Consider the following 27,462-nt stretch of genomic DNA (forward strand, 5'->3'; position numbering starts at 1 on the left):
AGCCCCAAAGTTCTTTTAAGAAGCGCAGTGATTTATTTTCTTTCCACTCTTCATGTGACCATGAAGACTAATAGAGAGAGAGAGAGAGACCTAATGAGCTAGACTCCAGTGCAAGGTTCTCTTATTCTAGCTGTGTATACCAAATTGTTTAGAGGAGTTACCGTCCAGCCTGATGACTGAGTTCATGGTGTAGCCACATGGTGGGAGGAGAGGACCAACTCCTACAAGTTGTCCTCTGACAACTAAATGTACACTGAGCTATACATGCAGGTATTTTTGTTATACACACAACACACAGTGGGGAGAGTGAGTGAATGAATGCAATAAACAAGATAACAAGTACAGGTAGTGTTAGTTTCATGAGATCAGAGTTTGGAATATGTCCATCTCCACCCACTTCAAACTCAGTGATTTTAGAACACCACTTATTACAACTTTAAGTTGTACTAAAATAGCTAGCATCTCCGAATGTGCCCATATTTTACTTTATGAATTAAACAGTAGTCATATGATCTTCTTCTCTTCCTGAAGCCCATTGTTGCTTACCTTGCTTTCTGGGAGGCCCTTCTTGGCCCAATGGCTGCTTTTCTGGGGCCTTGAAGCAACCATAGTGGGGTGCTTATTATAATGCAGCTAGAGGAATGCCTTTGAGTATTTTATGCTGCATGATTTAATTATTTTAATAATTCCAACTCTCATTTGTTACCTCCTGTAACAAAGATCACAGAGCAAAAAGCTTTTTTGTTCATTCTTCTAGATGGGAACTAGACTATCTAAATGGGAACAGGACACTTCACCAACCAAGGGTATTGTGGGCTTGGGGTTTGTTTTGTTGTTGTTTGCAAGCAATATAGGAGCAAGTGTTAGAATTTCTGCAGATCTTTCCATTTAAGCTTTGGGGAAAAACAACTCTATTTTTCCATCAATTGTAAATATATATAGCAAATATAATTTTTTCAGACTTGTTTATTTCAATCTACAGGAGTCTTACCTTTGCAGCCCTATCTCCATCTGAAATGCCATTTTGAGACTAGCTTCCAGAAATCACCTCCCAAGTATAATTATTTTAAGCAAATGAAACTTCCTTTTCTATCTTTCTTCACATTAGTATATATTGTATTTATCACCGAGCCATTGAATTAATTGACCTGTAATAAGATATTTAAACAAGTGATGAAATATAGTGTTTGCCTCTGTCTGACTATAGCAGGAATAGTTTGAATTTGTCATCCTTAAGCATGATATTAATCTTGGGACAATTTTATAGATAGTCTTTATCAAACTGAGGGAACCCTTTTCTTACTCTTGGTTTGCTGAGAGTTTTCATCGTAAGTGGATGCAGGGTTAGTCAGTGCTCTGTCTGCATCTGTTGCTATGGCCATATTGCTTTACTTTTTAGCCTCTCCACTCCTCCCCATCACTTTGCCTCTGCCTCCCCCCCCCCCAACCTTTCTGTCTCCAGTCTCCTCCTGTCACTTTCATATCACATTTTCTATTGCCATCCCACAAAGGACAATAGAATAGTTCCAGTTTTCTACCGCTTACCCACATTCACTCTCTCTTAATCACACACATGCATTAGAACTTTGTGTCATAGTTACTTTTCTGCTGCTTTAATAAAACACTTTGACAAAAGTAACTAAGGGAAAAGAGTTTGTTTTGATCCAGAATTTGATAACTTCAAGGTACTTTCCATCATGTCAGGGAAGTCAAGGAGAAGAGCTTAAAGCAGCCACAGTCAGGAAGCAGTGGTGAATATTCCAAGTTCATCCCATTTTCTCCTTTTTAGGCAACCCAGGACCCCAGCCCAGAGAATGGGGCTGCCCTCAATGAATAGATCTTCCCACTCTTTTTAAGCTGGTCAAGATAAACTTCCAGAGGATAGCCAAACCTGCACAATACTTCACCTGTGTGTTCAGAGACTTTCCTCCAAGGTAATTTTAGATAATGCCAAGTTGACAATGCCAACTATCACAGACAGGATTCATACTTGGAAGGAACACATGGTGTTTGTTTTCTTAAGCCTGAGTTACCTCACTTATTTTCCCAGTAGCTAATGATGCTGAACACTTTTAAAGACTTTTGTTGACCATTTGATTTTGTCATTTGGGAATTCTCTGTTCAGTTCATCTATCCATTTATTTATTGCCAATTTTTATTTTCAATAGTTACAGTTCTTCATGTAGTCCTCATGTTAACTCCTTATTTAAAGAATAGCTGCCAAACATTTTCTCTCATTTTGCAAGTTCTCCTATTGCTCCACCACTGAGAGCTTCTATCACTGTGCAAATCTTTTTGACTTCCTGCAATCCTGTTTGTCAATTCTGGAAACATTATTGGTGTTCTACTCAGAAATAATTGCCTGTTCTTTTATTCCGAATTGTGTTCTCTTAGAAGTTTTAGGTTTTTAATTAAGATCCTTAAGTCATTTTGAATTGACTTTTGTTCAGGATGAAAGATGTGAATATGGTTTCATTCTTTTGCAGATGGCTATCTACATTTGTTGAAAAGGCTGTTTTGGTTTTAGAGGTTTTTTGTTTGTTTTGTTTTATTTTTCTAGTGCAAGTTTTTAATGACTTTGTCAAAGATTATGTATCCATAGCTGTATGATTTTATCTCTAGATCCTCTAGTATATTATGTTAGTCTGTGTGTCTCTTTGTGCCAGTATTGATCTGTCTTTGTCACTATGGATATGTAGTATATATTGAAGTCAGGTAACATATTACCACTGGCTGTTTCCTTAAAGCTCAGAGTTCCTTTGACTATCCATGACCTTTTGTTGCCACAAGCCTTTAAGGTTGTTTTTTTCTCCCTACTTCTATGGAAAATTTCATTGCAATTTTTACGGGATCCGCATTTAATCTATAGATTGTTTTGGATAAAATAGACATCTTCACAATCTGTCAACATCATAAATAATGTTTCTAGCATCTAGTGTTCTTCAATTTCTTTTTGTCAGTGTCTTAATTTTTTCCTGGTAAAGGTCTCTCACCTACTTTGTTGGAGATATAATTCTTATCCTTTAAAAAGATGGCGTCTTTCTAACTCTTCTATAGGTAAGGTTGCTCTACAGAATGGGGTCATGACTTGAACTTGATGACTTGAACTTGTGAAGATTAGACAGAGCAAACCTATGGTAAAGTTGTTGGTGTGGCTTGGTATTTATCCTACTGGGTATTTTTGAATCTTTCTAGATTTGTGGTTTGGTGGCAGACATTCATGTGAAGAATATCACTCACCATTACTTTAAGTATCAGTTATGTTTCTTTCTCTTTCCTTATGTCTACATCACACAATGCACCCTGTGTAGATGCCACATAGTTCCTCGATGTTTCTCTGTCTTTTCCCCCAACTCCCCAGGATTCTTATTTTTCCTTTTCATTTTTTAACACTATTTATTGACTTATCCTCAGCTTTATAGCTTACTTCTTCAGACATTACCAGTCCACTAAGGCCATTGATGACATTGGTTCACCTACAAGTTTTTTTCTTTAATCTCTAGCATTTCTCTTTGAAACATTCATGTTTTGTTCTGTCTGTTTACATCGCTCATTTTCTCTTCTGTGTTGTCTACATTTTCCCACTAAAAGTAAAGCTATAGCTCATTTATCATGGTTATGTTTTTTAATTTGTTTACTTTTAAAACTCCAGTTTGGTCACTGCAACATTCTTGCTATGTTCTTTCAAAAGGTTGTTAGGTCTGTAGTTGCCCAGACTGTTACTGAATTTCTGTCTTCAACCTCTCCTTTCTCAGATTCCCAAGTCACTGAGAGACTGAGAAAACATCACACCTGGCTTTCTCATGCTAGTCCCAACTCTAGCTTCAGTTTTTGTTTAATGTCTTCAAATTTATGTCTTGACTTTTAGGATGTTGGGGAGATTCAAATGAGAATGACCTGCACAGGCTCACAGATTTCAATACTTGTTTACCAGGGAGTGACACTATTTGAAAGGGTCAGGAGGTGAGGCCTTTTTGGAGAAAGTATGTCACTGGGAGTGTGGGCTTTGAGGTTTCAAAAGCTCATTGCAAACCCAGAGTCTGGGTCGCCCAATGGCTCCGTGAATTAGGATGTAGCTCCCAACTACTGTTCCAACACTGAGTACTTACTGCCACGCTCTCGCCATGATGATCATAGACTAAGCCCCAGAAACTGTAAGCAAGCCTTTAGTTAAATACATTCTTTCTAAGTAGTGCCTTGGCCATGGTACTTCACAGCAATAGAACACTGGCTAACAAGGACACACTGTAAGCTTTTGATGAAGGGTGCACATGATGTACTTAGACAGGAGGAACTATAGGAATGAGGCCTTTAGTAGTTGCCAGTACAATGTGGGGAGATGTGAAGGATCCCACAGTCCTTTGCATATTACCGTAGGCCTTTAGTAAGCTGGTGTCTCTGGACTGTGAACTTCATACATGTTTCTTAGACTCTCACCTTCACCCAAGATACCTAGAGGAAGTTAGAGTTGTTTATTTCTTTAGTCCAGCTATGCTAAACTCTGTTAAAGGTTTTCCTAAGCTGTGCTTCTGATAACCTTCCCCAGGCAGAAAGACTATATGATTATCCCCAGGACTTCTCTGTGAGCATCTGGTTAGTCTTCTAGATGTAGAACTTGCTGGCATCTTCCCCATAGTGGGTCCCTGTGGTGTTTGTAACTCACAGGCATCTCCTCACTAAGACAAGCATGTGTCAGTTCCATTCAGGGCTTCCTAGCCAGACATTAGTTCCCCTGTGTCCACCTCTCAGTGCTAGATTTGTGAAGAGAAATATGTTTTTCTAACCCACTTCTCTAGTGGATGGTCTAAGACACATTGACTCTTTACTTTGTTCAGCAGCTTGCCTTATTACGCTTCATGAAATTACCCCCCCGCCCCCCCCCCCCGATCTTAGCTACAAAACAGTTTTGTGTCAGCATTTTCCCTCATGGGATGGTCACTCAGTCAGGTGACCCAACAATAATGAACACAAGGCCCAGAAAAGCAGCAGAGCCTGCTATCCTAAGGCTAAATGTCAGCAGGGATCATCTGTGGGTAATGACCCTTGGGTTCACAGGACAAAATTCTAAGTGTGTAAAGGGACAAACAATGAAAAAATAACTCTCCCTCTAACCCTCAACACCCAGCAGCTCCCTTGATGCAAATTGTCACCAGATTCTTGGGTATCCTTAAAACACATCCATAAAAATATTATATGCTTATATATACTTTTAAATGAAAACTTTAGAAGAGCACATCTTTTCATAATTTTAGAATTTGACTCATAATTTCCCTTAGCATTTACTGTTCCTATGAGGAAAAAAAACCAAAAACCCTCCTGAGAAATACATTATACTCTGGAGTCAGCCCACTCCATTCTTAGCGAGGTCCAGAATTTGCTTTTTAAGATGTCTGCAAACTTTGAGATCTGTTCTTCTGCTTTGTTTTTCCTCCCTCAGATTCACTTGAAGACACAACTTGTCTTTCTTCCCATGACATCCGAGAATTCTGGAAAATCAATTTCATGTCACTCTTAGAGAAGAGTAAACTCCTATTCAACATACCACACTCAAAAGCCTCTAATGTAGCCATTTGTCAGAAAAATTGCTTGTTAGTGTATGTGGCAGAGAATAAACATCTTGTTGTGTAATGATGGACACACTGTAGGTAAATTAATTAATTAATTAATAAAAATTTAAAATGTGGTCTTGGTAGGCTGGCAGAAATGACTTCTTTTGGAAAGAACAGAGGAGCCTTGCATAGCCAGAGCTTTGCACACAGGCCCTGTGGAGAGTAATTGAAGGAACTACTTGGTACTTCCTACACTCGGTATGGGTAACCCAGATGAAATACTCTGTGTTACTACACCATTCTGGAGGGGCAGCAGCACTCCAGACTCTGCTGAACTCCGGTGAGATGTCAGTATATCTGATGATCCGTGTGCCAACTTATTTGTTTCTATCTTATTATGGACAGGTGACGTTGTTGTTTAGAGAGGATAAAGAACTCTCTGAGTCCTTGCTGAATGTTGGCACACATTTCATCTGGGTTACCCATACCAAGTGTAGGAAGTACCAAGTAGTTCCTTCAATTAATTTCCACAGGGCCTGTGTGCAAAGCTCTGGCTATGCAAGGCTCCTCTGTTCTTTCCAAAAGAAGTCATTTCTGCCAGCCTACCAAGACCACATTTTAAAATTTTTATTAATTAATTAATTTATTTATTTATTTATTTTGGTTTTTCAAGACAGGGTTTCTCTGTATAGCCCTGGCTGTCCTGGAACTCACTCTGTAGACCAGGCTGGCCTCAAACTCAGGGATCCTCCTGCCTCTGCCTCCCAAGTGCTGGGATTAAAGGCGTGAGCCACCACGCCTGGCTCAAGATCACTTTTATTTAACATAAGCATCAATAACTCTAGTACTTGCCAATGAGTACAAATTCATCCTGACGTTACTCTTCACAGTTAAAGCCCAGAAGATTACACAGTGCATGCAGAAGATCCTCATGTAGGTGACCAAAAGGGAAGCATATTTCATAGAACCTCTCCTAGTTTTGTGCTCTGTAACTTCAGTGTCACTGATCTCTTGGTGATGATCTTGAGGAGGCTTTGTTTCTAGGAGGCGGATTGTAGTTGGGTCACACTGAAGGATGTTCTATCATGGGGCCATATTGAGGGATGTTCTAGTAACTGCCAGAAGGTCACACCAAGGGTTATTCTAACCATCAGCGTATGAGTGCTGTTGCTTCTTAACATAGAGAGAATCTTGACTATTCTTAAAAATCAGTTGTAGCTATCATTATCATTTCTACTTTACTATGTGTTCATTATGACTTGTGCCACTGACCATATCCCTTGATAGAAAATACATTTTAAGCCAGAGTTCCAGTCCTGGAAACATGAACATGGGAATCATCACTGTCTACAGACTTTTAAAAACTCATCTCCAGGCTGGTGAGATGGCTCAGTGGGTAAGAGCACCCGACTGCTCTTCCGAAGGTCCGGAGTTCAAATCCCAGCAACCACATGGTGGCTCACAACCATCCGTAATGAGATCTGACTCCCTCTTCTGGAGTGTCTGAAGACGGCTACAGTGTACTTTCATATAATAAGTAAATAAATCTTAAAAAAAAATTAAAAAAAAACTCATCTCCATCTTCATTTTGTGTTCTACTGTTATATTTCTTGCTTGGCTTTTTCTAATCACCCCTTATTATTGTATTACTTTAAAAACTGCCCTAAGTTCCTATTTGGAACATACAGCAGAAAACTGACACCTAAGCTCCCCTCCCACATATGTCCCTGGGAAGTAGGTACAAAAATCTCGGAAACAGTAAAATTTTTCTGAATGTGCAATAATAAAAGTTTAATCCAGAAATTCTAAACACACTAAGGTGTTTCTGGCAGAGCTTCACAGTGCTGCATTGCACTTCACAGTGGTCTTGCTTCTATACACACATTATTCACTCTTTGCTCTGTGCATGCTGTTACACCGTGGAGTACCAAGAAGTGCTGCATCGAAACTCAGTTCAGATGCAAGACTACCATATGGTATGGCTGCAAAAGTTTTACTTATCACATACAATTGTCTTCTCTTATAGAATAATAATGTCATAATACAGAGAACAAGACATTTTTAATATTCTCCTACCATCATTCCTTAGCATAGGAGCTTCAAATGAGTATGTTTGGTTATGTTTGGATTATATTGTGTTTGAATGTTTAATATTTAAAATCAATGTCTTAAGTCTCTTTATAAAAAGGTAACAGAATTTTAACATAGGATTAGGATGAAATTTCCAAGATGACCCTAAATATATTTTTTCTGTTTCATGCTTTGAGAATTGTAAATCAAAATATTAATTAACTCTGAACAATATTACAGATGTTCTACATTCCACAGCTTCAAGTACTCATTCAAAACCTAATTTTTTGTAACAATAAACAAATCAATCTCATTGGTATGCAAATTTGCCTTAATCTTTAGTAAGTGGTAAAGTCATATATATGCCAAAAATTATCTTAACATTGCATTAGGATCTACCATTAGTCGATGTCTGATTTGAACACCTATTTTATATAAAATCCCAAGATTACATAAAAAGCATCTATGAAAAGAGGTTGCCCGTGGGAAAAGTTTAAGAAACCCCGCTCTACTTCTCAGTGAAGGTCTCAGGTTGTGATGAGGGTCCCTGCACAGGCTGGGTGACGTGTTCCCATTCAAGACGCCACCTACAAAACTTGGGCAGCAGCCCTGACTTTGCAGGGTGCGGACGAAAAGTCCGGAATGCCTCCTTTCTGGCTGCATGGAAAAAGCTGGACTGAGCCTCACTGGTTAGCCATGACTTCTGCTAACAAGGACACCCACAGCAAAGGGGCCTAAATTAGGGGACCAAGTGATTTTGTGAAAAACTCAGAGACTTTGGATTGAATGGAAGCAGGGGACATTCCTCTGATAGCTAAGAAGTAGGGACATTGGTTGGTCTTTGCTGAAGGAATTTAGTTGTGGGTCCTGAAGTTCAGGGACACATTTCTACTGGTCAAATTCTAAGTGAACTTACTTGGCAATTTGCCTCCTGATGTGCGGCAGGGCTAGCTGAGGTCACTAGAGGATGCTAACTGCTCTAAAGATTTGTTCACTGCTGTTATGTCAAGTCTCTGCTTTTGTGGAGGAATTTGCCTCATGTGTACGTTGCTTTGCTTTTCAAGCACTCCAGACTGGCTCCAGGTGTAGAAAATGCCATGTTCTTCAACATGCATGCTTTCATCCAGCAAATATACTGAGGCCCTTCTAAGTGTCAGGAGTTGGCTGCCCTTCTTTCAGAAGACATGGAGGGTTCTTGATGGGATCTGAAGGACCCTTGGACTTCTTAGTGCCACTTCAGACTTGAGGCACCCGCCTCTGCCTGTGCTGTTGGAAACTGCTGCCAAGTCAGCCTGACCCTTCTGAGATCCTGGAGAAGTTATGGAGAATACGTGAACAGCGTCCCCACCTGTGTTATTCTCCAACCTGTGCTCTGTGGTTGGACAGTTTGTAACCGAGGTGGTCCAGAGTTGTTTGGTTAATTGAAAGAAAGGAAGGAAGAAGGTGGGAGACAGAGGGAAGGAAGGAGGGGACCCTGGCATAGATTGGCTGGACTTCCTAGGTCCTGAAATGCAGCGGAGCGGAGTCCCCTCAGAAATTAACTCCAAAGGCCACCCACTGACCCGCTGCACACAGCCAGAACTCGCCCCCAGAGCCTTGTCTAGTGGTGGCCAAGGCCATCCACCACCACCTTCCGGTCACTGCCTGCTTTCGATCCTCGCGGAGAGCGCTTCCTCTCTCCTGACATTCTCCTCCTCTTCGCTCCTCTGGATCCCTCCTCCTTCTTTAGTCCCTCCTCCTCCCGCCCAGCCTCCCCCAGTCCCGACCCGAGCTAACTAGACGTCTGGGCAGCCCCAGCGCAACGCGCAGCAGCCTCCCTCCTCTTCTTCCCGCACTGTGCGCTCCTCCTGGGCTAGGGCGTCTGGATCGAGTCCCGGAGGCTACCGCCTCCCAGACAGACGACAGGTCACCTGGACGCGAGCCTGTGTCCGGGTCTCGTCGTTGCCGGCGCAGTCACTGGGCACAACCGTGGGACTCCGTCTGTCTCGGATTAATCCCGGAGAGCCAGAGCCAACCTCTCCCGGTCAGAGATGCGACCCTCAGGGACCGCGAGAACCACACTGCTGGTGTTGCTGACCGCGCTCTGCGCCGCAGGTGGGGCGTTGGAGGAAAAGAAAGGTAAGGGCGTGTCCCACCGGCCCGCGCCCCCTGCGAGCTAGCTCGCCCAGTCCCAACCTCCGCTCGGGACTCTAAGTCCCCAGCCGCCCGCTCCTCCTCTTCTGGCTCCCAAAGGCGGCCGGGACCATAGGAGGAACTGGACGGAGTCTGGAATGGGCGAGACTGGGGCCGCCGAAGGAAGGGAGACTGGGCTAGGAGCAGAGGGGCTGCCAGGGCAGCGTGGGAGCCGCGGCTGTGCGCTCCGGGGCTCTTGACTGCTGCCAACTTAGTTGCCTCACTTTCCTGCGCTCAGTAGGCGTTCGGAGCAGAAACGTGGTGCGGGACAGCGCGGGACGCCGGGCATTGGCGCACGTGCGCCCAGTACTGTCAGGGAGAGCGGAGGGACCCCGGATCCTCAAGCGGGTCGGGTGTGTCCCACCCGCTCAGTGTGAGAGTTGAGGGACTGGAGTGCGAACCAACGCGCCCCTGGTCAAGGTCGGAACCTCTGAGACGCGCGGTTTCCTGAGCGCGGTTTCCCTCAACTCCTCTCTTCTCCAGCAGGGTACTCTCAGGACCTGGTAGCCTGAGTCCCAATGTAGCTTGCAGATTTCTGGCTTGCCCTTTCGCGGGTGTGTAGTTGCAGCAATGACCTGGAAGTGTGGAGATCTCTCTGTCACTAACCACCTAGGACTTCTGGGAAGAGATGGTGTTAGTGGTCATTTGCTTCTTCACTAGGAAAAAAAAAAGGAGGGCGTGGGGGTGGCGGGTGGGGTGGGTCGATTCCGCCTCTTAGGCATAGAGCATGCCAGAGACTTGCCAGGCTAGGTGCACTGGTTGGGGACCAAGGCTCCATGCCAGATTGGAGCTAGCGTTGCGGGGTGGCTACTTCCCCTGGGATCCCTGAATTTGCCCTTTCCCAGAAGCTTGGGCTGCTGCAGCATCACTTGCCTTTGCAATGGATGGCTGACCTCCTTGTGACAGCTGGGCCCTTGGGTGTAGTGCACCCTTGGTGTTTCAAAATGAGGCCGGTAGCAAACTTTCTTACTTGTTAGCTGAGACGTTCCCTCTTGGGTTTCTTTTTCTTTTCTTTCCTTCCACACCCCTCCCCCCCCCCAAGTGATTGATATTTGGCCAACTAAAATATAACCCCTAATTAAAAAGAAACATTGATGTCCATGGATCACACATGCCAACTGTCCAGACGGAACATGAACAAGTCTGGCTTCATGACTATCCGACCATAAACCCACTTGACACGAGAAACATGCCTCGGAAGGTTTAATTGCACAATTTCAAAATCCAGCCGCTCGGGTTCCAGGAGTCAGGTCTGCACTTGCTGTTGATGTCATCCGCATCCAAGTTGGACTTGGGGGTTGGTGCTCCGTGCACTTTTGTTGGAGGGGGTGTAAGGCTCAGTTTCCCAAACTTAACTACACAATGAAATCATTTGGGTTTAAAAATCAACAAGCAAAACAAACTACACCCCTCCTCCGTTGTTTAGCTACCACTCCATACACTCAGATTTCACGGGTCGATCTTGAGAATTAGAATTTTCAAAACTCTTGTAGCATTTGATTTGAGACTCGCTAGCATAAATGAAAAATTGATAACATCTAAAGGAAGACTACCACGACGGTTCTAACGAGCAGGAGTCTGGGAAATCTTGCAGTACAGGAAATAGCAGGGATAAAGTCGGTAAAGAGGGCTTGCTTTTTTCACAGATGGGATGGAGCACTGTGGAGCTTTTCTCCTACCTTCCTTAGCTGAAGGGCTCCAGGCCCCATCGGTCAGTTGCCTGGCATCTGTGCCTACCCATAGGACTCCCTCCCCTAGTTTTCAGTTTCCCTTAGAGCCCCTGTAGAACACCAGTTGTCTCAGCTTAACTCTGTGTTTCTTCGCTGTTAGGTGTTACTGTTATGAACACTGTTAGTGGTTGGAGATTTGTTTTCGGTTAAATAAAAATGCCACTTCATCTGTCTGTTTGTATGATATTCACTTAAAGCCAAATGCTTCTGGGTGTAGCAGGAAAGGTAGCAAGCAAATATTTATCTGTCAAAGTAACGTAAAAAGGCTAAGTTCTAAAGGACAGATTATTGAAAACGTGAGACACCCTTTCTGCAACAGGCTGATAAAAGATTTGTTTGTTTAATTGGTCAGTTTTGTTCCAGACTGGCTCCCTTAGTTGAGGTAGGGTGTTTATCCTTCCCTCCAAATCTATGGTACCATATGTAAATGTCATCAAAGCAGAAGACAGTTAGACTCTGTTTTCAGTGCATTGTCAGTCCTCACATTGCATGTAGTGAGAGGTGATTCTCATCATCTGTTTGGGGAACCTATGCACAGAGAAGTGTAGTGATTTTCCCCCATAGCTGTTAAGAAGTGATGCCAAAATTGATTCAAGTTCCTTCCACCTCCAAACTACACTACCTTATTGTAGGAGGACCAGGCTAGGTTAGGTGTGTAAATGACTCAGTTCTGATGCTAGAAGGATAAGGACCAGGAAACAGGCATTTGAAAAATCAGTCCCCATCTGAAGCTTGCTTGTTTAGTGGCCTACTTTCCTGTTCATGGATGCTGTGGTCTCCTGGGTTGCCTTTGATGGGGGCAATGTTGTCACTAAAACAAAATATGGGCAAGGTATTAGCTTGGACTTGCTGAGCAAGTTCCACCTGTACCATGATGGCAGGAGAAGGCGCTTCTTTGGAAAAGATCCTGTGCAGAGCAAATGAGGAGAGAAGGGACCCTCAGCCTGAATAAGGCAGTGGAGTTTGGAGGTGGAACCAACTTGAAGGGGATTCCAAAGGCTTCTCAAGACTGTCTGTCTGTCTGTCTGTCTGTCTGTCTGTCTGTCTCTCAGAAGACTGGGTCTTGGGAAGCCCAGTACTGGCTTTCTATCCAAGAAGCTTATGTTTTCATTCCAGGTCTAGATTAGATGGAAAGTCCCACTGGAACTCCAGGCTTCTGAAGTCTCCTTTCTAGATTCAGTAAATGTTTATTGCTTGTCTAAGATGTGGCAGACATTATGAGTTTAAAGGGGGATCTTAATGATTATATTATTGCTTCCAAACATATGTAGTTCTTGAAACCACTAGTTAAACATTGGTAATCTGCTTTTCAAATATGTAAAACAGACTAGTACTCCGACTGACTTTCTTACGGTGCACATTCCCAGTGGTAGGACATGATGTTATCTGAAGTCAGGTGGTGACACCAATAGACTCAACAGCTTCCGTTGGCTTTATTTACTTAGCCTCATAAGTCATAACTTTTCTAAAAGGAAAAAAAGGTGCTGGATTTGATATCTTAATCTCTGAAGGCTCTATCACTACCAAAATGTCTGGTCCTTTTGACGGGCTATCTGTGAAACGTGTATGCTAAGAATGGCTTTCAATCTTAGCAGTTCAAGCAGCTTGCTTTAAAAGCTATATGGGAATTATCACAGGGGGCCCTTCTTTCATGTTTACACTTCTGGGTGATTTCTTTCCAACAGACCTAGATTCCAAGTACCCTTTTCTAACTCTGTTCAACTTTTCATCAACAAAAGGCTAAACTTAAAGTTTTGGAACATTTTTTTTTTATCCCTAAATATCTCTGCAATTTCATTGTTACTGAGGAGTCCCCACACATAAGCTGCTTTATATAATTATGTAAGTTAATCACTATTGTTTGCCTTTTGAATATAAGGCCAGGCATTGAACTATTTTTTTATCCTTTTCTTTGTATTTGAGCCATGATGCATAATTTGTGCCATGCTGTCTATGTTTTGAGATATGAGAATGAGTTGGTCTTGATACCTCCCTTGAAGTGTCTAAAAGTTATTTATTAGAAGACCTAGTGAAAGATCATAAGACAGAGTCATAGAAGAAATGGAAGATCTGCATGGGAAAGGGATACTTTATAAGACAGAGTTTTGCTTTTAATTCTACCTGAGGAAGAGACAAAGAAAATCCCCAAATGGAAAAATCATTTGGGAAAAAGAGACTACTGGTTACAGAAGTGGCATCGAGAGTCAAGATCTGGAAAGCACACTAATGCCCTACTAAGGTCAAGTCAATAGGAAGAGAGAGAATGTTCTATACAGTTCCAGATGAACTCCATTAATCACAGCACAATTTTGGATCTTCTACATGAAAAGACTTATTGGAGAACTTAAAGAACTGCCAGGAAGTGGCTGCTGGTTACTATCTCCAGGAAACCTGAAGCCTGGATTGTTGGGTATCAGTGGAAATAGGGAGATGGATGACCGTTACAGGTGACATGAAGCGAGATTAAGGAGGATGCAGAACAAGGGACTGGCAGACTGATCTGGAGGCATATCTGACAAGGATGCCTTGTAGGGAACAAGTAGGGAAAGCTAAGAATGCCAGCTCAAGACAGAAACTTCCAACCTGAAAGTCTTGGTAGACACTGAGTCCATGTGCAGGGCTGGAAAGTTGGAAAATAACAGAGAACAGAAGCTGAGTATGAACTCAATGTTTAGATGCATTGAGTGTCAAGTATTGAGACAGGAACATTTATGGGACAGCAGACTTTAAAACAACAAGGCCTACCATCACTTTCTTAGATATTTCTATTTCTGTTAATGTCATTGGCTATAGAAGCATTATCCCCATGACAACCTCCCGTCAGATGCTCACTCTCACACCAGTGTTAAACCTGTCAGGACCATGGATTTACTCCTTCTTTATATACTAACAGAGACGTATTTCTAGTTATCGATCTTTTTAGTTGTAGTTCAGGAACTCATGTGTAATAGTTAGGCATGTTGCAAACCATAATGCTTATAATTGCTGCACAGCCTCCAAGGCAGATCCCCACTTCTTAAGTCATCATCAAACCGGTACTCTGTACAGTAAAAATCAAATGAAAAGCCTTCTAAGCGGTTCCCAAGCAAGGCAGAATATGAAAACAGCCATCTCTACAAGCCCATCTCTTGGTGTGGACACAGCAGAGGAATGAGAGAATGGTACTTGCTCCCTCTCAGAGGACTTAAACGTATTGGCTGAGCTGGGGGAGCCATGTGTGCACAACACCCTGCAGGGCATGGTTAACAGCAGATGTGATTTGAGATTTCTATTAAAGCACACAAAGGAGAAGACCTAATTCTCCCCACATGATAGGGGCAGTTTCTCAAAAAGAGATAGTTGCACTGAGTCTCCACAAGATGTTGGCTGGTCTCAAACAAAACAAAAAGAATGTGGAAACTCTGGGCAGCACCACCCAGCAATGTGCCTTTCCTGGCCATCTGTAACCCTGAAGTCCTTTGTAGTGAATGCAAACAATTTATTCTGTCTTGCATGGTTTACTTAAAGCACTTTAAAGAAAGTTATTACTTCAAAAATAAAGTGCATTGACTGTGAAGTGACACGATTTGAATATAAGTGTTATTATTTAAAAAGTAACGAGAAAATATGAAGAATTAACTAGAATCTCTAAACTGTAATTGGGAGATTTTAAAGTGTCCCACACAATAACATTCTCCCTCTAAACCTTGCTATGGGTGAGTAAAATGATAATTTTGCATGCTTTATGAATCTCCCACTACTGAAATCAAAGGATTCGATGTCTCCTTAATCGTAGCCACATTAAATATGTATTGAATCATCATGAGCCCCCCACACATCTCCCACATTGAGCCATTGCCACTGTGAATTGTAAGATGCATTTGGTGTACATATTCACCTGTGTGTTTGCGTAGATCATGGAACAAACAGGTAGATTCATAAAGAATAAGGAAAGCATGGCTACTGGCTACTGCCTGGGCACCTATGCCTGTGTGTGACTTAGGGATCTCTGCAGGTGACCTGGGAGAGTTTGAAAATCGACTTTATTTTGGAAGTAGAAATATGATACCAGACAATTTTACCGTTAACATGAGTGTGTGTGCATTGACTGGCTGACATCATGACTGCGTTAGCAGCTGTGCTCCTGGTGTAGTGTTGTTAAGACTACTGCCAATGCTCTGTCCCCGTCGTCCACTTTGAGATAAAACGGATGCGTTGTGAAGATCTCTGAGAACGAAGATAAATGAGATTTCTACTGAATGGTGTGGTTCTCTGCCTTTTGCCATAACTTTTCACTATTTTAGTGTCATGAATATAGGACTCTATGTATACACACACGTGCATGCAATACCAATTAATTAAAAAAAAATAGAGGCCCTGACTCTGAAAAAGAGAGGGGAAAGGTAAGTGTGCAGGCTTGGAGAAAAGAAGGGAAGGGAGCAATGTTGCAATTATTGTATAAGCCTAGCAATAAAAAAAAACTGAAATAAAATAATTTGTTGAATTTGTGTAAATCCTTAAGGCCAGGAGTCTCTGAATATTTGATGTCACTGAAAGATTTCAAAAGTTTTTTTTTTTCTTAAACATTTCAGATGTCACAACCTGGTTCTATTTATTTAAAGGAAAATAGAAAATGCTTAAAAGCTGTGGGGAAATTTAACTTACGATCACACTTAACTTTCCCTACTTACACATGCGTTGCCTGATTTAGTCCCACACCATATTACCCACTGAATATGCTGAAAATTCAGCTGAGCACACTCATTTACACAAACCACCACTTTAAGTGTGGTCTGGTAGTAACTTGTAAAGCCTAATGACTGAGCTATATTTTTCTTTCTAAAGTGTATTTTAGTGTAGCATTAGAGAGACAAGCAATGATTCTCTTACATACTTTCCTGGAGCGCATGTGTGCGTGCGTGTCTGAGTGTGTCTGCCGCTGCTGCCTTAGTGTGGAGATCAGAAGACAATGTGTGGGAATCGGTTTTCTCCTTCCACTGTATGGATCCTGAAGATCAAACTCAGTATTTCAGGCTTAATAGTTATCACTGTTATCCTCTGAGCCATCTTGCTGGCCCAAATTTTACTTGAGAAATTAGAAGCTTGATTAATTTTTTTTTAACACGTTAGGTCATAGCTTCTGTCAGCTTGACAGGATCAAAAATACTTGCAAGAAAAATAGGGGCCAAAGTACCCTGGTTCAGCTGTTGGGACAGTCATTGATGTCCATGGCAACACGTGGCCACTCAGCAGCTGGGTCTATGGCGGTCATTGGGTCACTTCTAAAATTTAAAGGAAAGCACACAGTTAAACTCAGTAGAAATTGAAATAGCTATTCTCAAACAAGACAACAAATTGTATACACACACACACACACACACACACACACACACACACACACCAGGGATGGCTTGTTCTCTATATAATATCCAGTATTTAAACTATTCCATCTGGAGTGAGACTTAAGACCCTTGACTTTTTAAATTTTTAAAAATATATTTTTCTTTATTCACTTTTCATGCCCTCTCCTGATCACCCCCTCCAACAGTCCTTCTCTCATCTCCCTCCCCTTCTTCTCTGAGAGGGTGGGACCCCACTCGCACCAACCCCCAGTGTCTGCCTACCCTGGCACTTCAAGTCTCTATAAGGCTAGACATGAGCATGGACTTTTAAGGAGAAATTGTTATATACAACAAATTATTCACTCAGAGGAACTTTGTTGGTTGAATGAATGGAATGTGGAATGTGACCTGAGTAGCTCACTCTTGGATGGTGAGGTACCTTTCCCTTAAGAAATGTCTAAGCGCAATGTTATTTTCCTTCACTGAGAAGGAAGTAACACTTTGTCACTGCCGAGTCTTCACAGCGGAAACTTTTCAGGGCTCGGGCTGAAATTCCTGCAAAGCAAGTTCATGTATCCTGACTCTCATGTGAAATAGAGGAAAGTCCCGGATGTCAGTGGAGCAATAGATCTGTGGTTATTGTCCTACATTGTCAGTTTCAACGATGACACTGAGAAGGCAGATGACTGATTTTTCAACCAAAGGAGATGATGAACATTGCCATAAACCAAAGCGTTCAATGAGCAGCCTGTTAGGTTGTTGGTTGCAGGGTAGCTTTAGTAATTAGACCTTGAAGGTGTTGCAAGTTACCTGTCCAAATGTGTGCTGAGTTTTCTTGAGTCAACAGAAGTTTGCAGAGCAAGGCCAGAACAGAAGGCCGAGCAACTTGGAGAAGAAGAATCAGCGGTCAGTGAGAGTTATTTGGGGGTTTGCCTCAATTTTACCCTTTCGAAGACAAACCTAGTGATATACCTGGCTTGGGTGAGAGGTGGTTGAGAGAGAAAAGTCCCAGGTGGCTGATCATCTGAGCTCAGCCTTTCCTCGTGGCATAATATTGTTCTTAAGCCTATTGCTTTTGAAAAAGCCAATTTTAGTTTTGTTGGGTAAAAGGTATGGCAAAAGCCTCCAAATATTCGTATGGTTGCTCAGCTGCAGAAATATAAGACTGTGTAAGGAGGGCAGTATTGTTTAAACTCACACATTCAACACCTGGTGCATGCTAAAGCAAGCAGTGACAGTGGGGTACAAGGAAAGGTGACCTGCTAATTGCATGCTCTTTCTCTTGCAAATTTTGGAGTTTTGTGTATGTTTTTTGTTTGTTTGTTTGTTTCTTGAAAACATATGTGAGTGCTGATCTCATGGCACTTACATATCACACTCACAGGAAGTTCTACTCATCCAGAGAAGGCCCCCAGATCAGTTAAGAGTACCCTCAAACAGAACAGATAATATTTAATTAACACCCAGACGTTTGGACAAAAGACGTCAAGCATGCCACCTTAGTGGCGTCATTCTTAGCAGACAGGGAGAACAATTAAATCATTAAGTCAGTGTCTGCCTGAGGAAGCAGGTTGGCATAGCTGTGTACAGATGCAATGGGTCTCTAAGGTTTCTTCCACTGAGTTTCATCTGCACAGACTTCTGGGCTGTCTTGTATAATTAGCAGAGTCTTGACATGCTCCTGATTGCGTCTAACAAGTGGAACAAATAGGAATCATGACACAAATATACAACACACACTGCAATCCAGGCTAAGTGGCCATTTGTGCACATGACAGACAAAGCTGGCTTTGCACTTTTGTGCAGACTCTAGCTATCTAATGCTCTGTTACTATAATTACTATTATTACTTTACAGCAAATGTGTCTGATCATCTGCTGGTTACAGATGCCCGCTGGGGTCCCCAGAACTGTTTTTCTCACAGAACCTGTATCTGTTTCTATATGCTCGGATTCTAAAATAGAACGTTTTTTTGTCATTTACTGATGAGGGAAAAAAACAGCCAGGTGTTTCTTTGTAGAATAGGGGTACTGGACACACATATTCAGCCAGGAATGTACTACAATTTGTGGGATAAAGGGACTCACCATGTCAGAGGTCAAAAGAAACCACTTGTGCAGAGTTCAGACTTCTTAGACAGATGCTTGAAAACTTCCATTGATTCTAAATTTGTTTCGAAATGACCATGTCTATAAATATTTTTTTTTCAAAATTGCAATAGTCTAGGGAATACATTAGGCAAGCCATCCTAAGAGTGGTCCTACTAGCCTTGATGGGTATTTTCTTTTTATTCCAGAAAAAAACAAAGATACCTTACTATCTCAAGCACCTATGGAATGATAAATCTTTGTAAGCATGAATAGCGAAATGCACACATGGAAGTAAACTATGAATATCCCTATACAATGCTTGTACCAAAATATGCTGTCTATGATTTGGCTTTTGGGGGGCAGAAACCTCTTAATAAGAATCACTTGTTATGAACTAACCAGTACCCCCAGAGCTCCTTGAAACTAACCCACCAATCAAGGAAAACACATGGTGGAACTTGTGGCTCTACCTGTATATGTAGTAGAGGATGGCCTAGTTGGTCATCAATGGGAGGAGAAGCCCTAGGTCCTGTGAAGGTTCTATGCCCCAGAATAGGGGAATGCCAGGACTGGGAATGGGAGTGGGTGAGTTGGGGAGCAGGGGTAGAGGGGAAGGGATAGAGGAGTTTCGGTGGGGAAACTAGGAAAGGGGATAAAATTTGAAATGTAAATAAAGAAAATATCTAATAAAAATATTTTTTAAAAATTGAAAAATAAAAGAATCATTTGTTAATCTTCATTTTCCAGATGGACAGAAAAGTTTCTTAGAGTAACAGGTGGGAGTGACTCTGGTGCCACAGTAGAGTCTCCATGTGCAGGAAGATCTTGGCCCAGGTGATAAGCATGCATGGGTCTCCACATACTCAGCTTGTATAATACAATACTCACAAGAGAATGGATGAATGTTTTGTTCTTGGAAAAAGCACTTTTCATGTGTTCTTTACTCTTACTGTATGAAGTCCTGGACTAATTCTAGGACCCTCAGGCTTCATTTTGGCTATTTTGTGATCCTGCACAGTGTCACTGTCCTGACCCAAAGCTACCCAACTGGGAAAGGCAGCCCTAGATTGCTCAGCAGCTCTGTGCTCTGTCCCAGATGACTGCCCTATGGTTAAATCCACAGAGTAACCCTCAGTGTGAGACCTGAACAGGAGACAGGTTCAACTCCACTCCCTTCAGCCCTGTGGTTTACAGCCTTTGGTTCTTCATGGATCCCTCAACCATCTCAGCCTCACACAGAGGGAAGCCAACAAGTGTTGCCTGAGTGCTTGGCATATACAGCACCAATCTACTTTCCTCAAGAGACCCAAGAAAAGACTTCGATTCCTCTCTCCAGCACTATGTAATCTAGTCTTACATGGTGGCTCAGGTCATGCTTAGTGTATTTATGGCCACTTTGGTCTATTTTCCATCAGTATAGCTGATAGCTGAGGTAATTAGCTTCTAAGGAGAAAAGATTTGTTTGGACAGAAAGTGTGGAGGTTCCAGCATATAATCAGTTATCTCTGTTGCTTTGATCTCCTGGTGAGACAGCGCATCCCGGTGTGAAGCACAGGAGCGAGCAAAGCTGCTGCTCATCTCCAGACAAAGAAGCAGAAAGCCAAAGGAAGACACTGGGACCTTACCGTCTCCTTTGAAATTCCATTTCCAGTTACCTAAAAACTGGTCCGCTAGGCTCCACCTCTTAAAAGATCCTCCATCTCCCAACAGTTGCACTTCTGAAGATGGTAACCAAGAACACACACACCTTTGAGGCCATTCAGCACTGAAGATGGAGGGTTTGGAGTCACTCCCTACTCATCCCCACAGAAAGCCGCTTATATCTGTGGCTACTCACAAACTTAACTAGGTTTCCTGTCTCGTTAACTCATTCACAACGAAAAAGGTTGTAAATGTTACATACACCCACATAGCATATAGATTTAGGGTGATAGAGATGAGGCAGAGGTTAAGAGCACTGATTGCTTTCATAACAGGACTAGGAGTCAATTCTCAGCTCTCACAAGGAGGTGTGAACACTCATATCCTATGTAAGTCCAGAACCAGGGAATCTGATGCCCACTTCCGGCCTCAGTGGGCACCAGACACACATGTGGTATACAGACTAGGGCTGGATTAAGGTATGGCAGAGGCTTCTTTTCTACCAGCACCATATAATGTTACTTTTAAAGGTTACTTTTAACAGCTCACGCACTTTGCTGGTGGTGCAGCTGCTGTACACTGTGTAAGGCTTTGTTAGATATGTGGTTTACAGATCCAAGGACGGGTAGTTTAACCTTTATACTGGTTGTTCTCCACTGTCTGTGAGTGTGGAAAGGGGAGGTTAAACCTTTGAAGGCTTTATTAGATTGGGAGATGTCTATACCACAAAGGGGAGTGCAATTAAGCTTTGCATGCTGGTTTGAAACCTTTTCCCAGTGTTAAATTCATGGTAAACATTTTACTTTTGAAGTTTTAGAAAGGGAAAAGAAAGGTATGATTAGGAAGGGGGAACTTGGTGGTAACAAACCCACTCTCGGTCAGGTTTGTAAGCTTTAAGTTGATCACTTCCCAGTCACATTTTGCTTGAATTTAATATTTGATCTTATTTTCTAGATTAGTATTTTTATTTGTTTTAAGGTTTATTTGTTTTTATTTTATGTGTATTGGTGTTTTGCCTGAATGTATGTATTTGCACCACATGAGTGCAGTGTTGAGAGAGGCCAGGCAAGGGTGTTGGATCTCCTAGGACTAGAGTTAACAGAGTTGTAAGCCTCCATGTGGATACTGGGAATCAAACCTATCTTCTCTGGAAAAGCTGTTATTACTCTTAAGCTTGGAATCATCCCAAAAGTGCCCTTGAATTTTTTATTTTAATGGAGAAATTAAGACTTCAGCTGTTGTTGGTTTTAGAAATTGTTCTGAAAACAATAAAGATGAATTTATATGACTATGAATCATAGTTTGTTGTGATAACAATACTTCTGCTGGCTGTTTTATTTGGCTTGTTTGAAATAGGGTACCATTATTATGTCCAACTGGTCTTGAACTTGCGAGTTCCTGCCTCAGTTTCCTGAATGTTGAAATTCTAGACATTTTGTTTTTAAGGAATGACAGATTTCTAGGAGCTTGTAAAAGCTCTTCCAGGAGATTCAATACTGTCTTCTGTACTCCTCCTCCTGCCCCCCATGGCGCACTATCTTAGCAGAAAATTTATGCATCTTTATGTCCATGTCTCTGCCTGTTGCTAACCCAGGCCAGGAGTTTGCTGTTTTAATTGGCTGGAGATGTAATGGCACAGAGACCTCGTCTTTCACAATACTATATGGAAATTTTGTAAGGAAAAGTTTCTGGTCTGCAATATTTCAAAGCCATGGAGTCTTGACAAGAGGTGTGGAGAGGAATTAGGGCAGGCAGACAGAGAGATGGTGGTGGTGGGGGGCTGGTGAACTAAACAAACCCTGTAGTCTCTGTGTTGACTTACATGTGCTGAGTTTATGTTCTCTTCAAGTCACAAGGGAACCATCTACGCCTCCTGCACAAGGCACATGGGGACCTCGTGCCAGTCTACTCCTCCTGTGCTTCTTGATTGGTTTGTGTCCTTACTTCAGGTATAAGTGTGCTACACGAGGTTCATTGGAAAGCTGGGGATGTCGTGTGTCTTGATGTAGGTGCTGTATACACAGATATATGAATTTACTGAAACATTCCCGAAAACATTTCTAAAACACACTTTGATGTGGGTTCATTTTTATATGGACATTACACTGTAAACAAATTTTAAGACTGTCTATGATGCCCCTATAGACACAATCACCTGATGCACAAGACAGACACAGGGCAGACAGTGTGATGATTCAACATGGAAAGCTAGCTATTTTGCAAGCCTAGAAACCTGAGTTCAACAACTTGAACCGTGCAAAGGTAGAAGAGAACCAGCTATACAAAGTTGTCCTTAGACCTCCACACACATGTCATGACACACGTACCCTACACTATACATAAAAAAGAAAGGTTATTGGGCAAGTCAAATGTTGTCAGAAAGCCCATAATCTCATATAAAGTATTGGACATCAGAGACAAAGCAATGCCCCTGCTCTTTCTTTAAGGATAAAGATGTACAAGACCTCTTTAACTCCTTGCATTGTTACTGTAATTTACACTTAGCTCATTTCAAATTACACACAGCTAGAACACGAAGTAGCAGCAAAATAACAGCCTGTGTGTAAATTCCACCACCGGAAGCTTTGTATTTTCACAGACACACAGCAACTACAGAAACTCTGCAAAGCAAGTATCCTCTTGTAAGGACCCACAGCTCCACTCCTTGCCAGTTCCCATCCAACCTCAGCCCCCATATGCAGAGAAACCATATACAGATAGATATGTGGATATGAGCTTGAACATCAGCACTGTGAGGCAAGAAAGCACACAAGTCACAGAGTAAAGCCACAGCACACTGTCGATCCTGGGTAGCTTCCTGAGCCTCTGTGCCAGCCCAGCCTCCTAAGCCCTGATTCCCACACCCATTGCAGCGTGCAACCATACAGTATGTTGCTTTACTCGCAGGGATACTTTACAGTAATAAATTTTGGAAGAACCTTTTATGTACATTTCATTTTTCAGGATAGTTGACTGAACTAGTATGCATCAAATTCTTCCTGCATACTGCTATACTTTTAACTATGGATTGCATAAGAAGTATAATCTCTGTTCTTAAATACCCTAAAATCCAGACTTCATTCATTACATTCCATTTCTGAAAGTGAAACTTAAATCCATTGAGGTTTGAGAATGCCTCGGCACAGAGGATAGGGAGAGCTGTAAAAGGCCTGGCTGCATTTGCGTAATGTGTGCACAAATGTTGCCCATACCTCCGCTCTGTCTGCGCTCTACAGAGCAGCTCAGAGTTCTCACACAACACGGCCTGTGCCACACTTTGTCTTATTTGAATAATCATGAGAGCACAGCCTTATTTCCCTCTGTGATTGCTTGATAAAGGCAACACAGTAGGCAAGCTTCAAGTTTCTATGTTTGGATAGAACCAAATCAGTGCGAAAAATCTGTGTGCTCTGTTGACATCAACATTGTTTACTGTAAGCTTAATAGTTGCAAGGTCTACAATTTCAATTACAGTTGAGTGTCCTTTATCTGAATTGCTAAGAAGGAAAGCATTTTGATTTTGGAGCTTTTCAGAGGTGAGATTTTTTTTTTCTTTTTTTCTGAGACTTTACCAGTCGAACAAGTGGAAAACAAAAACAAAAACAAAACAAAAGTCCCAATTCTAAAATACCTTGAAATCTAAAACCTTAGGAACAGCATGTTAGAACTCAAAACTTTTTGGATCATTTTCAACTTGGGATGGATATTCAAGCATCTTATTGTTACTATAATTTACATTTACAGTAAAGCTGGTCTTTATTGTCAAAGCAGCTCATCTCAGATTTTTATCACAGCAGGGGAAAAGAGAAAATAGAGAGAAGAAAACCTGTGTGGTCTTTCCTGGGAGGTTGTGTCCACTTTGAGTGCTAATTTTAAGGTGGGGTAATTGTACATAGTGATGGGCCGATGACACATGGAGGCAACAGAGAGCCAGTATGACACCTTGTATTTCCCCGGCTCTCTGAACCCTCAACACTTCCTATATGGATACAGTTCATTGCTCAACACTACGAGCTCTTTCTCTGTGTAACTCTTAGAAGGTTTGATTCCAGAAGTCTGGAAAAAGGTTGGAGACTAGGGAGGTATAAGTTGATTTTGAAAGCAAGCGACTGTGGACAAAAATGTGGGAAGGAAAATCTAGAACCAAGCCCATTATCAGGGGGTACCCACAGGAAATCTTTAAATCATTGGCTGATTTGGGAGGAAAGAAAACGGTACCCTTCTTGTTTGTGTGTGTGTGTGTGTGTGTGTGTGTGTGTGTGTGTGTGTTTGTTTGTTTGTTTGTATGTACCCCTGGACATAAAGTGAGAGACTTTCCTTTTAAGACATACTCTCCATCCTTGTTGTCTTTCTATCTATCTGTCTGAGATCATGGGGCAAGGTGTGTAAAACCCTGAGCCAAAATAAGCCTTTCTCTTAGTAAGATGATCATCTTTGATATTCGTTATAGCAGTAAAAGCTGACGGACACATCCATAAACTATGATCGGAAATTGTTTCTAAGCTATTGGAGAAAAAGTATCAGTCGGGAGAGAAATGGGGTCTTCTTGGAGCATCCTCTGGGCCCTCATACTTCTCCTTGTTGAAAGAACTGAATAAGCTGTGCTCCTGCCCCTCGCACACTCTTGTCTTCACTCCTACATGATGGTGAAGTATAAATTCCGAGTTCCCTACACTCTCAGTACTGTGTACATTATACCCTCTTCAAGGAAGGAGCATTGCACATTGGCATGTTTTGTGCAGGGTTCTCTGGGTTTACTACAGGAAGCATAGAGGTCAGATAACTTCCTCCTCCCACTTCCAGGAAATGTAAAAAGTGGGTTATGCCTCTGTGTGCTAAACTGCTTACAGATTCTCAAAGAATGAGGGTACACATGTGCTATGCTTCTTCAAAGCAGTACTGAGCCTTCCACCCACAGCACCAGTTCAGAGATAATTAATAAGAAAAAGGTGGAGTTGCAAGGCATGCAACTGTGTAATTCCTCTGAAGTTTATTTTTTCCCCATGAAAAATAAATTTCAGCAAATATGAAGCAGGTGCATCAGATCTTTGCATGTTGCTTCTTTCTTTACTACCATTTTAAATCTGGTCTCAAATATTACAATGTACTCTACAGCCTCCCTTCTTACTTTGGATCAGTGGTTTACTGAAAAACAAAAATACTGTTTGTTTTTCAGCATCAACTTAAATTTTCTGGGGTGAAGTACTCTGTTTTAACGGCAGCATGTATTTTCACAGAAAAATCTCTTATCATGAAATAGGGTCTTGTGTACGGGGCTCGAGGAAGTTTTAACCTTTGTGTAGACTTTATATTGTTAAGGAAGTATGAGGTTTTATTGGAACATTTAGAATTTAGAATTCTACTCTAAATTTCAAAAATGTTTCTCGTGTGAACACATTTACATTACACATTTATCATGAACGGTAAGAGTCAGGAATGTGGTGTTCGCTCAGCAATGACAATGGCAGGTGCTATTTTCTTTCCATCTGGTTGGCGTATCTTTAATATCTCTTTCAACTGAAATGGTCCCTTTCTTTCACAGTTACCACATCCAATGTCTTACCGCCACATGAGGACTAAAAATGTAATGAAGGACTTGATTGGTGAATCAGGAATAGAACACTTTAGGAATATGGAGGCCTGGTTCAGTACTTACCAGCTAGGTACATTCTCTTTCCCATCCCCACCCTGGAAGATATTTAGTAATATCTGAAGAAAGTATTTGAAGTCACACTGAGCCCTGTAACTAGCATCTGTATCACAGAGGCCAAGGATGCTGATGAACATTCTTTAATGGGTTGGGGAAGCATCCCTGCCAGGAATGGCTGGAGCTTGAAATGTCAGTCTTGGGGATGTTTACCTACTCATTGCTAAGCCAGGCATACCCAACAGCTCATGCTTACCCACCTTCTGTAACTTAATGATCGAGTAGGACTTTGTGCTCCATGCCTGCTGCTCCGAAGCTCATCATTGCCTTGCTGGGTTCTGCATGGGTCCAGAAGTCCCCAGTCAGCCCATAGCTTGGCATTCCTGTTCAGCTGCACTCCGGCCAACATTCCACCTCCACCTGCACCGGCTTGTTCCACCTGAAAGCTTACCAAGTGAAAGCAGGAGCCATGTGAGGACACCTTAATTATACCCACCCAGAAACTTGCTTACAGAGAGCCAGTAGGGCTCCAATGTTAGAGATTAGCTCTTGCACTGCTGAAATGAAAAGAAAAAAAAACCCACAAATTAAGTGTAAAACATGTGCTTTTCTTCTTCCTGTTATTTGCCCCCTCCTTTCTGTCTATTCAAGGGCACTACTGGGTAACAAAATCTTCCAGAGTACCAATCTCTCAGAGCTGGAGGAGGGTAGGGTGGAGTGGGGAGGGGTAAACCAGCTGGATTGAGGCCAGCTTTTCCACACACACAGAGGGCAGCTGCTCTGTTCTGAAATTGGTAGCCGCCTGCCCAAGAGTGAAAGTAGATTTGGTGTTACACAAGTGAACAGTGCCTTGCCTCTGTCTGCTTCACAGCACTTTAAAACAATGTTGTTTATGTGCATGGCCTAGAAAAAGAAAGGAAAGTTTTCTACCAGGCAAACGTCACTCCAGACATGGGTGGGGGCAGGCTGACCCAACGGCTTTCTGGACAGTCACCCTGCCTTTGGCTGTGTGTGGAGAGGTTACCAGAGTCCTGGAAGACAGCTGCATACCTCTTAGGTGTTCTCTTAGTGTTTGAGCAGAACAGGTGACCAAAGGTCCTGGTTGAATCAGAAGCCACCTTGAACAAACAAATCTGACTCTGAGCATGACTTCAGCAACACTTGCCCCTGCACTCCACTGCTCACATGCATCATGAAGCACTACAATTTCCTGACATCAGGCTGTATATGCTGATAACAGTG

At 42.2% G+C, this 27,462-nt stretch overlaps 1 protein-coding gene across 2 annotated transcripts in view; it reads left to right on the forward strand.

Annotated features, from left to right (window-relative positions):
• Positions 1-9,369: 9,369 nt before the first annotated feature.
• The window catches only part of Egfr (epidermal growth factor receptor), a 161,705-nt gene continuing 143,612 nt past the window's right edge, over positions 9,370-27,462 (forward strand). For both annotated transcript variants that reach the window (NM_207655.2, NM_007912.4), the window contains exon 1: positions 9,370-9,737. In NM_207655.2, coding sequence (NP_997538.1) covers positions 9,650-9,737 — 88 coding nt within the window. In that variant the 5' untranslated portion in view covers positions 9,370-9,649. The remainder of the gene's footprint in view (positions 9,738-27,462) is intronic.

This window comes from Mus musculus, chromosome 11 (assembly GCF_000001635.26).
Source record: "Mus musculus strain C57BL/6J chromosome 11, GRCm38.p6 C57BL/6J".
Taxonomy (NCBI): Eukaryota; Metazoa; Chordata; class Mammalia; order Rodentia; family Muridae; genus Mus; species Mus musculus.